Source organism: Lepisma saccharinum, chromosome 30 (genome assembly GCF_977018435.1).
Source record: "Lepisma saccharinum chromosome 30, izLepSacc3.1, whole genome shotgun sequence".
Lineage (NCBI taxonomy): Eukaryota > Metazoa > Arthropoda > Insecta > Zygentoma > Lepismatidae > Lepisma > Lepisma saccharinum.
Window position 1 is genome coordinate 3,179,707 of NC_139258.1, and position 12,342 is coordinate 3,192,048.

The window sequence follows — 12,342 nt, forward strand, 5'->3', positions numbered from 1 at the left end:
TCAACTAATGAGTGCAGTAATATGTATAATCAACAAAGGAAGCAGTGATTGATAAAAGAAACAGTGGGCCTGTGAGGCCTCCTCAGTTAGTAAGTACGTTTCTCGTACGGCACGGGTAAGTTAGGTTTAAGGTGTTAAAGTCCTGTGCGTCACTAATTTCCTGATCATCATTTGAGTTGTTAGCATCATATAACACAACGTTGGTGATTACTGCTATATTGTTTCTTCCAGGACAATGACGGATACTGCTAGCCTAGGAACAGTGTCGAACACAGATGACAATGAGACAGATGCGAAACCTTCCGAAGAGGTGGATCCCGAAGAGAACGACTTCCCCATCAGCGGGGGAGGAATCAGGGAGGTTAAGGATGGACAGAAGAAGTTGACTTTGAAAGTGAACTTCAGGAATCTCGCCTCTCCTAGGAAAGCAGAGAAAGGTAAGTGTTGCCAACTCTTATCATGTTTTCGGAGTCATGTATCCCGTTCGAGATCACTTCGGAACATCACGTGCAGATGATAAAGGGAAAGGTCAATTTCTGACAAATTTATTGTCCATTCGACCAAGATACGTAGCCCGACCAACTTCCAAAACTGTTTAGAGGAAGGTCACATTATGTTTTGAAAGTACATATCCTTGTATGTACATGTATCAAAAGGCATTGCATAATTGACAGGCTTTCTTGTTGTTTCATGTCTGCTCAGCAAGTCAAATTGCAAGACAATGCCCCTGCCCATCGAGCAGCAGCAACACAGCTGAAATTGCGAGACATGAGCTTTCAGTGTCTTGAACATCCACCCTATCTCCCCGATCTGGCTCCATCGGACTAATTTCTGTTTTCTCAGCTCAAAAAACACCTGAAGAGACGCCATTTTGCCTCAGATCAGGAGGTAATTACTGCCACAGAGTATTGGTGCGAGGAACAAACTTCAGACTTCAAACTTTTTTTTTTAAGTGGTTTGCAAAAGTTGGAGCACCGGGCCAGAAAGTGCATTGAGCTTCAAGGTGGGTGTGTTGAGTAACTATGAAGTTTCATCATTCCAAGTGCATTCCTTCTACGTAGGGCTACGAACTTTTCAGCACCCCCTCGTATTAAGATCGCACTTGTTCTTCAGGAATTGAAATATGTTTGTGTAATTTTTGCTTTGAGAAACGGCTGAGGTTGGACAGTTTCTAAAAGAAGTTGAACCAATTGCTGTAGGAGTTCCTCGCCAATGAAAGACAAAAATCATTTCAGTTCATGTTACAGAAATCTTAGTATCAGTACAAGTTCTTGAAGAAAAATGCAATGATGCATTTTAAAAAAACTTGTTCCTGGTCTCCTGAAACATTGTCAGATCAGTATTTATGTCCTTACTGGACTTCGTTTGGGATATTACTAAAAAATTCTTGGTCCAGACCACCTGCCTCGGGATTCGAACCCGCATGGTGGAATACCACCAAGCGGTCGTATCCTCCGCTATTAGCTTTTTCTCAGATTTCACGTGTGTCAGTTTTTTAACAAATTTCCTATTTTTCTCATTGGGGCAAACACAACACCCATGTCCTAACCGGGATTCGAACCCGGGAGCCCTGGCTTCGTAGCCCGATGCCCTAACCACTACGCCACGGAGGCTGGCTGAGCTATCCGACCTGTGCATGGGTGTTCTTTGTGAGTTTCAACATCATCATCTCGCCTCGACTCTACCGAGATCTGATTCTCGGTTCCGGCCTCGTATCGGCACCATCCCATAGCGTCAATGCCTGTACCGGCAAAGCATTCGCGAGAATCCTAAGTATGTGAATACGCTTCCTGGTAGAAAACCCTAATCACTCGATATGTAATTGGTTAGGCTTTTATTGGCGTTGGAAAGTATCACGTTTTTCGCAAATGGGCTGATAGCATTTTATTTATGATCAAATGTTACATAACTGTTTGCTTTCTTCGTATGAGATATTCATGGAATGTCAGCTTTTTGATATGGAGTATAAGGAAAGGAACAGAACAGTATAAAATACTAGCGGATTACGCGGCGTTGCCCGGGTATTTATTTATCCCAATCTTGTATTAGACAGGAAAATAATGAATTCTAACTATAGTTTAAAATGTAACTACGTAATTTTAAATGTGATCGTGGCACCAATTAGCTTAGCGACTCCGAAAACTATGGATTCGACACTAATGTAGGTCCTTTGTGGCATTTTATTTTTCACCCCCTCTCACCCCCCCCCCCCAATGTCGGTAGTTGATGAACTTGGAGTTGAACCGCATTGGGAGTGTCACGAGAACTATGGATTCCATTCGCAACACAGCCTGAATGTTAGACAACCCGAGAAACACTATCGTTGTGCGGATTGCATAGAGTCACGGATGTCTGTTTGTGCGGAATTTAATATCGGTGGTTCTCGATTATTTTTACGAGTGATTAGCACATCGCACTGCGACGCCAAGGGTTCCGGTTTCGAATCCCACTCGGGCTTGGTTGTTTGTGAATGTCATTTCATCACCCATCCCTATCTTCGCAAATTAGCCAAGAGGCACAAAACGCGAAGTAAAATAAACTAAATCAAAATCAAATCGATTACATGTCACCCCTTCCAACCCCACCCCTAGGGGTACCAGGGGGTGTCTTACCCCCACAGTATTTATGTCCAGGTTGCAAGTGATACGTGTACCAAGTTTGGTTGAAATTGCTCCAGGCGTTCGAGAGTTATGCCGGAACAAACAAATACATAGTATACACCCACACACATACATCCATTTTTATATATATATAGAGATGAATTACACCAAAGAAGTATAAAAACATACCGATTTTAAGGGCAATATAATAAAACAATTTTCTGAACATACCTATTTCACTTAGTGTGCTACAAGCGATTTTTCTTCTTTGTACGCATTGCTTGCATTGTAGAATTATTTCTCTTGTAGTCTACGGTTCCCACACAGCACAAAAATGTCCAAGAGAAAGAAATACTGTGGGAGTCGCCACTGTTCGCCAAGAGTCGCCCACGCGCTCTCTCCCCTTCTCTTCCGTTATGCGCAACCTTGCTCCAGACATTACCGGAATAGAGCATACTATTCCATTATGCGCCTGTCACATCTTCAGAACCCCCTTCATTAAACGTCATTCAAAGATCTCCTTGAACTACGTCACGGTATCTCGAACTTGACCTTGAACAATGTGCATAACGGTTGCTTCTAATTTTTCTTACAGCGGGTTCAAGGCTTATACCCTTCATTTCAATGATCAATTGTTATCTCGTGTGTTGAGTACGAATAAATATACACCGTGTCCATAAATATACTGTCATACTTTAAAGTGGTATTACGTCGCTTTCGATAATCGTATTTAAATGAAATTGGTGACATTTGAAAGAAAAACTCAAATATTTTTGTGCATGTCAACAATGGACACCAATATCAGCAATGGACAACAATGAACGAGATCAAACATAAAAAAACTGAAATAAATTCACTCCTGACAACAATGGACGATGCGGGTTCATTGTTGGATATTTAGCAGGCAGGCAGGTTACAAGTGAATGATTTCCTTTAAAATTGTGTTGTTATTACAGAAGATTTAAGAACGTAGTTGGTGTGTTTGAGAATATCATTCCACGCAGAGTTTGGTGAAGGTCCAGCTTATCTTGACATGCTCACTGAATGGTTATTTCCACAATTGGATGAAATAAGAAAATGAAGGCAATGAATTTATTTTTCAACAAGATGGAGCACCTCCTCACTGGCATTTACATGTTCGGAAACATCTGAATGAGCGGCTTCCAGGAAGATGGATTGGACGTGCCGGAAATGATGATAATGTCTTCTACAATTGGCCGCCTAGGTCACCTGACTTGTCGGGCTGCGGCTTTTTTTTATGGGGTTACATAAAAGATTGTGTCTATGTACCCCCATTGCCTCAAAACCTGCAAAAACTGCAAATTCGCATCACTTCTGCAATCCAGTCCATCCCTGTGGATATGTTGGAGCGTGTGTGGCATGAATGGGAATATCGCCTTGATGTCTGCAGGGCCACTCGTGGGGGCCGCATTCAATGTCTCTGAGTTGTAAAATAAAATATTTGAGTTTTTCTTTCAAATGTCACCAATTTCATTTAAATACGATTATCCAAAGCGACGTAATACCACTTTAAAGTATGACAGTATATTTATGGACACGCTGTATTATGAGCGCGGGTTACATTCAAAATGTATTGAATCGACTTCGTGGATTGCCAGGATTCGGGTTCGTTCATGATAGTAGGATCCTGGAAGGTCTAGAATGTGTTTCCAAGAGGGAAGAAAATGGAAGTTAGTATCTCAATTGAGGGTTCTACATCACAAGATATTAAAAGATTCTACTTTTCTGGCACGTTGCTTATCTCGATTTGTGTAATATTGTCTAGTCAAGTTGGTTCGTTATAATCAGAGAACGGAATTGTATGTAAATACATATCTTCTATGATGCTAAAATCAATTTTTATCTTCCATATTGTACACATGCCAGCTTGTACCACATACTTTTCATATTTTATTAGTTATTTTTACATATACGAGGGTCGTCCAGAAAGAAAGGTACGTTTTGGTGTAAAACATAAGAAATTATGGCACACACTTATCATAGCGTGATACCAGTTTGTTGATACTGTCATTGTACTCGGTGCTTGAATGGGTATAGCGAATATGTGGAAAAGTAGAATAAGATGTGTAGTTTCTGTTCAATATTTTTTTGCACACATCATTTGTCGTTTGTGTTGCACACTAAACGTTCCTTTATTTCTGGACGACCCTCGTATATGTCCATATTTTCCGACATATATTCCATGGTATTTCTCCTTTCATCTCTACCCTGTTCGTTTTGTAAACAATAAACAATGCATATGTTGTTCTAACATTCTTGTCACCAGTAGAGAAGGCAATGTGACGTAGTGGTCAAGTTTCCGGCTTTAATCAGGAGCTCCGGGATCGAACGGAGCGTGGGTGTTCTTTGTGAGTGTCCCTTCATCAGTTTCATCATTGCATCACTCATCCTCATCGTCGCGATTAGCCAAAAGTGTCAGACAGGCAAAGCTCACCGTGCCATGACAGGGCTCCACACATTCTCAATCTCTACCAGGCTTGCCCCCAAAGTACCCATTGATTTGAGGCTGGGAGAGCCCCAGAGCCGGCTGGGACAAGGCTGGAAAAGTTACTAACTTAGATCACCCATCCCGGGAATCGAACCCGGGTCTCCCGCGTGGCAGTCATACGCCCTACCGTTTACACCACCGCGAAGTAAAATGAAGCAAATCAATCAAGCAGACCGTGGTTACAATTTCGTTATGAAGCATCACTGAGAGACATCTGACGTATGTAAACAAAACTTCCAACAGGAACCCGTTGCCTATTCATAGGGTAATCACTGGAGCACGTGTTCGGACTCACCCCCTCCCCTCCTTCAGCTCTGACGTCACACTAAAACGGCCCATTGTATCCGAATCTACATCGGGACAATAGCCTGCGCTTCGAGCCTTGAATCAATGTTTCCTCTTGAGATCTGCATCCTCCAAAAGGAAAGGTTTTTCTTGGAGGAGAGATTGACGCATTTCGACCACTGCCACTTTAATACATAATAGAGGACGCTGAAAAACTCTTCTTTCACGTTGACGCCTAGTGGCTGCATGAATTTGAATAACGAAATGGATGTAGAGCAGTCAAGAATGGTATAGCTTCTCGAACTTTGAAACCGAAAGTCTGATCTGAATATCGTGAAACCAGAAAGGGTTGCTGAAGGTCCAGGAATTGTAAATAAATTCAATTCCGGTCCAGGAGAGAAAATCAGCAAGTGTAAATTGGTTTTTGGCCCGTACAGAAACATTTTATGTTTAAAGTATTTCATTTCGGAATGAATTTAGTTAAATACGCTCCAGGAACCTTTCTTTGAATCAAACATTTACGCAACATGGACAGAACTTAAATTGATCCGGCAAAATTGTTCCTGGACCGAATTGAAATACCGGGTGTCCGAATTGAAACGCCCTAATTTCAAATACTTATATTATATTCCTTTCCCGGATTCTCTGGAGTAAGAGAACGCGAACGCGTTCTGTGCGCATGTTGAAGGGTGTGCGCCTCGTCCAATTAACGCGCGGAGGGGAGGGGCATCCACGGGAGGGGGCGACTCGACTGCTCATTCGCGGTCCAGTAGTTCTGTAGTAAACATGTCAGCTCGCAAGTCTAGGGGAACTCTGAATTCAGGAGAGTGCCTCATAGTGTTGAATGTGTTCGAGAACAACTTGTTTGAAAAGTTTAAAACACATGGCTTTGTTTCTTTTACAAATGTTTAAAACGTTTAAAACAAAGTGTTTTAAACATGTTTTTCAGACTTGTTTAAAACACATTTTGATACATGATGTTTCATAGTTTGTGGTTATTTGCATGTTTTTTGAAAATGTATGTTTAAATTTGTTTTAATTTTTTTCGTTCTTCGTAGCATCAAAAGACAAATAAACGTGCAATATTATTTGTTATTTGTGTAAAACAATACACTGGCCATTGTTAAGAATAAAAGAAGAAATTGGCAGCAGAAAGCGTTTAGCTTTACGGCCGTTACACCGCGCAGCACTTCTTTGCTTTCATCAGGCACCCTTCCCCACCTAGTCTGGCCCCGCCCACAAGCTTTCCCCTCTGCGCGTCGCTACTCCAGAAAATCCGGAAAAGCAGTATAGACTTAATATACAGGCAAGAACAGTGTGATAGGGGGTATATGGTAGCTTAGCTGTGAAATTTTAAATTGGTAATGATAAGTAAGGATTCGTTTATTTTGTATGGTTCCAGGGGGGTGAAAAGTGAAAATGACAACCAATGCTGAAAAAGCGCAAACTGTGTGGTGCTATGCAGAATTGGGATCCATTATTGGAGTTCAACGACGGTTTCGTGCAGAGTGTCGCAGAGACTCTCCCGATGTCAAGAGAACCAAGGCGTGGAAAGCAGCGTTTCTATGTAGACAGGATCTGTCGCTAAGAGGCATGGTGATGGCCGATCACGAATATCAGAGGAAAACGTTCAGCGCATTGACGATGCATTTGCACAAAGTCCAACGTCCCAAGAAATCCGTTCGTACGGCGCCAAAATCCACAGTTCACGATGTGCTTGACAAGCGTCTTAAGCTTTATGCATCCCAATTCTGCGTAGCACCACACAGTTTGCGCTTTTTCAGCATTGGTTGTCATTTTCACTTTTCACCCCCCTAGAACCATACAAAATAAACGAATCCTTACTATTCATTACCTATTTAAAATTTCCGCAGCTAAGCTAGCATACACCACCAATCACACTGTTCTTGCCTGTATATTATGACTAGAGCCCGGATGTTCAGGCACTGAAAAGTATTAAAAATGGCAAGCAAAAAGGCAACGACAAATTGAAAAAAAGGCAGTGTATGTCACAAAAATGGCAGACAAGTTTCAGAAAGAGGCAGTGAAAATTGAAGAAGAGGCATTAAAAATTGAAGAGAAAGACTTAAATTCTTCTTAAATCTTTAAAAATGTATTTACAAATAATAATTTGAATAACAAGGGTTATTTGGGGTGTAAGGGGTGACCTTCCACGTAGGCGCCCAAAAGTCAACCTCACTTCCACATAGTACACCCTGGACTAAAGACTAACGAGGCTCTGGCGACTGGCACTATGGCCAGTATAATTTTGTGTGTGTTGTCCTGTTTGTTGTCCTTGTGTGTGCTGAGTGCCCGTTTACGGCCTCAGCTTTTAACAGAAGTCAGAACATTTTTAACATTTTTAGTTATGCAACGCTAGAGTTGTTATTTGTAATGATAAGGGCTGGCCCCCGTATACTGTGACGGGAGCAAAATAGCCTAAGTGCTGACGCTCCCAAAATTTTAAATTGAAAATCAGAAAAAATCAAAACAAGGTTTATTGAAAAATGAAATCAAATAGAAGAAGAGAAATATAATTTTAAAAAATGCCTTGTCGGAATGACAAAAGAGGAAAAAAAAAAAAGGCAAAAATGTTTGAAAAAGGCAGCGTAAGGTGAAATAGGCAAAAAATAGGCAACATAAAGTATTCTTCAGAATGTTAAGAACCTTCCGATCGGTGTACTTTTGTGTTCAATTTTTGTCTACCAGCGTCGGAAACGAATAGGCATTTCGCCTAAAATCCGGGCTCTAATTATGACTAATATAAGTATTTGAAATTAGGGCGTTTCAATTCGGACACCCTGTACTTTACAGATAAAAAACGTTCTTTACGGTCCAGAACCCATTTACGCTTTCTGATTTCCTTCCCTGGACCGTAATTGAATTTGTTTAAAATTCCTGGACGTTTCACAGCCCTGGTCTAGAGGGATGGGAGTAACAATATCCATTAACTCGCTTTGAATGTGTCAGCAGTGGGATTGTTGGAGTGCTTGATGGTGTTACGGCTCCCGTGAGCGTCGAGGGAGGCAGCTAATGAAAGTGATGCTCCGACAGAATTCCAAATTGTGTAAGCGGAAGAACGATTTGGCAACGGTGCCCTTGCGGCCCACCAGATAGCGAGAGCACAATTGACACAACCAACATTGGCAAGTTCCCAAAAATGAGCGGCCGGGAATTTGCCTGTTGCGTTTAGCGTCAAAGTGAGAACCAGGGTAGTTAAAGGTCCGGTAATTGTAAATAAACTCAATTCCGGTCCAGGAGAGCAAGTCGGCAAGCGTCTGGACCGTTAAGAATCTTTTTATCTCTAAAGTATTCCAATTCGGTACAGGAACCGGTTTTCAATGAAACAATACGCAACTTGTACCGAATTTAAATTGTTCGAGAAAAAAGGACCGTGAAAGAGGTAGGCTGCCCAACCAGGCATGTGTCTAGAAATATATTTCGGGGGGGGGGGGTCCGAACGAAGCGTCCCAGAACTAGAAATAATAATAATATTTAAATTAAAACAATTACATTCTAATTAAATTACATATGAATTAAAAATGTAAATTTAGTAATATTGTATTTTTATTATTACGTGAATACTTAAAAAGATGGTATAAGCATATAAATTTAGCAGCATACCGGGTGTTCCGTTCAAATCTCCCTAATTTCAATTAATTACTGTGAACGAAGTACGATGAATTGTGAAATAACTGCAACACCAAATGAAGGGCCAGATCTTCAAGTTTTGTTTTCATGACTTGAAGTTGTCCGTTTGCTCACTACGCAGCGCCACGGTCGCATAAATAGAAATGGCGACTGTTGAACAACGCGCGCAGGCAGGCATCTTAGAGACCCCGAAAATATTTCAATATATAGAAATTTACTTTTTACAATAACACAATGTGTATACCATATACACATACATAATGATACACGTAATCATAATTCACACACATTGACATCAGTGTTTGTGTGCACGTAAATTAAGATGTTCCTTCCAGTCTTCAATATCGACCTCCGTGGTTAGGACACCGCGCTACGACGTCAAGGGATCGATCTCGGGTTCGAATCCCGGCGTTGTGAGCGTCCCTTCATCAATTTCATCACTCATTCTCATCTTCGCGATTAGCTAAAATGGCAGAAAAGCGAAGTAAAATTAACTAAATCTACCAACCAGTCTTTATTACATTAACCCTAGCAATACCTAGGCATTTTTTGTTACACGGATTACCAAAGGGAGGCCTCAGAGGCCCATGAATGAAATTTCAATTGAACTGGACTGATGTGTGTTTTCTGTCATTTGTACACATAAGTTAACTAATTAGACACTACTTTCGTGTTTTGTTATGGATTATACATGAAAGATAAATTACTTAATGATTTTTAAGTAATTATAGTAAATCACTGTAACATTTACTACTTTTCTTCAATTACAATGTTGATACTTGCAACAATGCTTAAACTGTGCAAAATTCTAGCAAAGTTATCTTTTTTTTATTTTTCTAGTACCCATACGTTCATTATTTCAAATTGTTACTATAGTTTAGCAATTGAATATATCCTCTCCTGTATTGAAATACCTTTAAAACATCATTTCGAAATCTTTCCTTAGAATTACCAAGGGGTGGGCCTTTGAGGCCCATAAACAATATCAACGAAATAAAGAAACTTTTTAATGAACATTTTTGTGAAAAATCACGCTATGTCAAGAATTTTTACATTGATGGATATACATGTAATATGCAAAAAATGAATCAGTGGGCCTGAGAAGCCCACCTGGTATTGCTAGGTTTAAGATATTTCTCAATTGTTGTTCTCTTCTCAAGAGTTCGTTGAACTTTATATTCCGGTCATGGGTAATTCTGGCGTCGTGAGGTTAAATGAGTACTCGGTGTTGCTTGCTTTGATGTTGGAAAGCAGTGAACGCAGCAGAGGAATTTCACATGCACGGGTACAGCGAGTGTTAGCGGATGCGACCTATTCTGTTACCGCAGAGATAGGCGATCCACCTCAACGCATAATTGCGAGGGGCGTATTCAGGATCACTGGGTTAGTGGGAAGGTCATAAGTGCCAAATCACAATGATAAGAGTGCTGCTCTTTGCTCGTGGCATTTACCGGTATTTGGACTTCAGAATACAAGAACTCTGTATTAGGAACACTCGTGTAGCTCGGTTTCACGAACCCCATTTTCAACCTTAATCTTGGTTTTGGGGCCTTCCCCATGGTGTAGTCGCCTTGTAATCAAGGGGTACCGGCTTCGATACCCGGTGCAGAAGCACATAGTACCTAGTCTTACCATAAATACTGTCACAAAGTTTTAAGTAAATTGACACAAAATGCTGAGAGATATTTTAATATCTTAATAACATTACTGAAATGGATGCATGACAAATCAAAATCACAAATCAATATTCAAAATGGCCACCCTTAGCACGCACACGTTCCGCAAGTCTTTGTGGCCACGCATCAATTGAATTACGCAACACATCGACTGAAAAATGAGCAACTGCCTTCAGAAGAGACCGACCGCTTGAACTTTCAATATTGGGATGTCTCTTCTTGCAAGCCATCTCCTGAAGCTTGGACCACAATTTGTAGTCCAAAGGGTTTAGGTCCGGACTTGCAGAAGGCCAATCCGAAGTGGAAATTAAGTCTGGAACATTTGCCTCCAGCCACTGCTGTGTTCGGGCTTTATATGCTGGGGCTGAATCCTGCTGGAAGCTCCAGGTCTGCCCATGGAAGAGGGTGTTGTTGAGATTCTTGACTAGTCGCTCAAGCACTGTCTGCTGGTACAGTTTGGCTGATGTTTTTACCCCTTTTTCACAGAAATGGAGCTCCGTTGTGCCCTCATAGCAAATGTTCCAGACTTCATTTTTACTTCAGATTGGCCTTCTGCAAGTCCGGACCTATACCCTTTGGACTACAAATTGTGGTCCAAGCTTCAGGAGATCGCTTGCAAGAAGAGACATCCCAATACTTAAAGTTTAAAGCGGTCGGTCTCTTCTGAAGGCAGTTGCTCATGTTCCAGTCGATGTGTTGCGTAATTCAATTGATGCGTGGCCACAAAGACTTACGGAACGTGTGCTTGCTAAGGGTGGCCATTTTGAATATTGATTTGTGATTTTGATTTGTCATGCATCCATTTCAGTAATGTTATAAGGATATTACAATATCTCTCAGCATTTTGTGTCAATTTACTTAAAACTTTGTGACAGTATTTATGGTAAAACTAGGTAGTTCCGATCCCACTTTAAACTGTAAGTCCAGCCCTTAGCCTTTCAGTGCATAATCTGGACTTAAAACCAATGTTGTTAAACGTCCAGGAACACATAAATTCTAATGGCTTCTATTGGAAATAGGAATTGCAGCTTTCCTGGCGACGTGATTCGAACAAGTGTTCTCGGGTTACCAGACAGGCGGGATGTGAGCAATGTTCGCGCTGGAAACGTTGGAAGCTAACGCCGATTTAACCTGGCTGGTTACCCGAGAACACTTCTTCGGGTTATGTTGGGTATTTAAATTGATCCGGAAAAAAGGTTTCTGGACTATTTAAATTGATCCAGAGTAAAGGTTCATGGATCATATTTCAGTTGATCCGGAAAGAAGGTTCCAGGACAGTATTTAAAATGATGCGGGAAAAAATGTTCCTGGATCGAATTGAAATACTTTACAGATAAGAAGGTTCTTTACTTCCCAGAACCCATTTACGCTTGTTGATTTTCTCTCCTGGACCGGAATTGAATTTATTTAAAATTCCTGGACCTTTAAAAACCCTGGTTTTGTGCCTCCCCGTTGAGTTAGTGTTAACGTAATCGCTTTGTAATCAAGAGGTCCCCGGTTCGATACTCGATGGAGGCACACAGTGGTTCAGATCCCACTTTAAACTACAGGTCCTGTCCCGATTAACCTTCCTGTGCATAAAGTGGACTTAAAACAATAACTCATTGACATTCATTAATGT

General features: G+C 41.1%; 1 protein-coding gene across 1 annotated transcript in view; it reads left to right on the forward strand.

The window, feature by feature from the left end:
- The window catches only part of Dab (DAB adaptor protein), a 145,157-nt gene that overhangs the window by 23,744 nt on the left and 109,071 nt on the right, over positions 1-12,342 (forward strand). The window contains exon 2 of the mRNA XM_083115118.1: positions 232-437. Coding sequence (XP_082971244.1) covers positions 236-437 — 202 coding nt within the window. The 5' untranslated portion in view covers positions 232-235. The remainder of the gene's footprint in view (positions 1-231; positions 438-12,342) is intronic.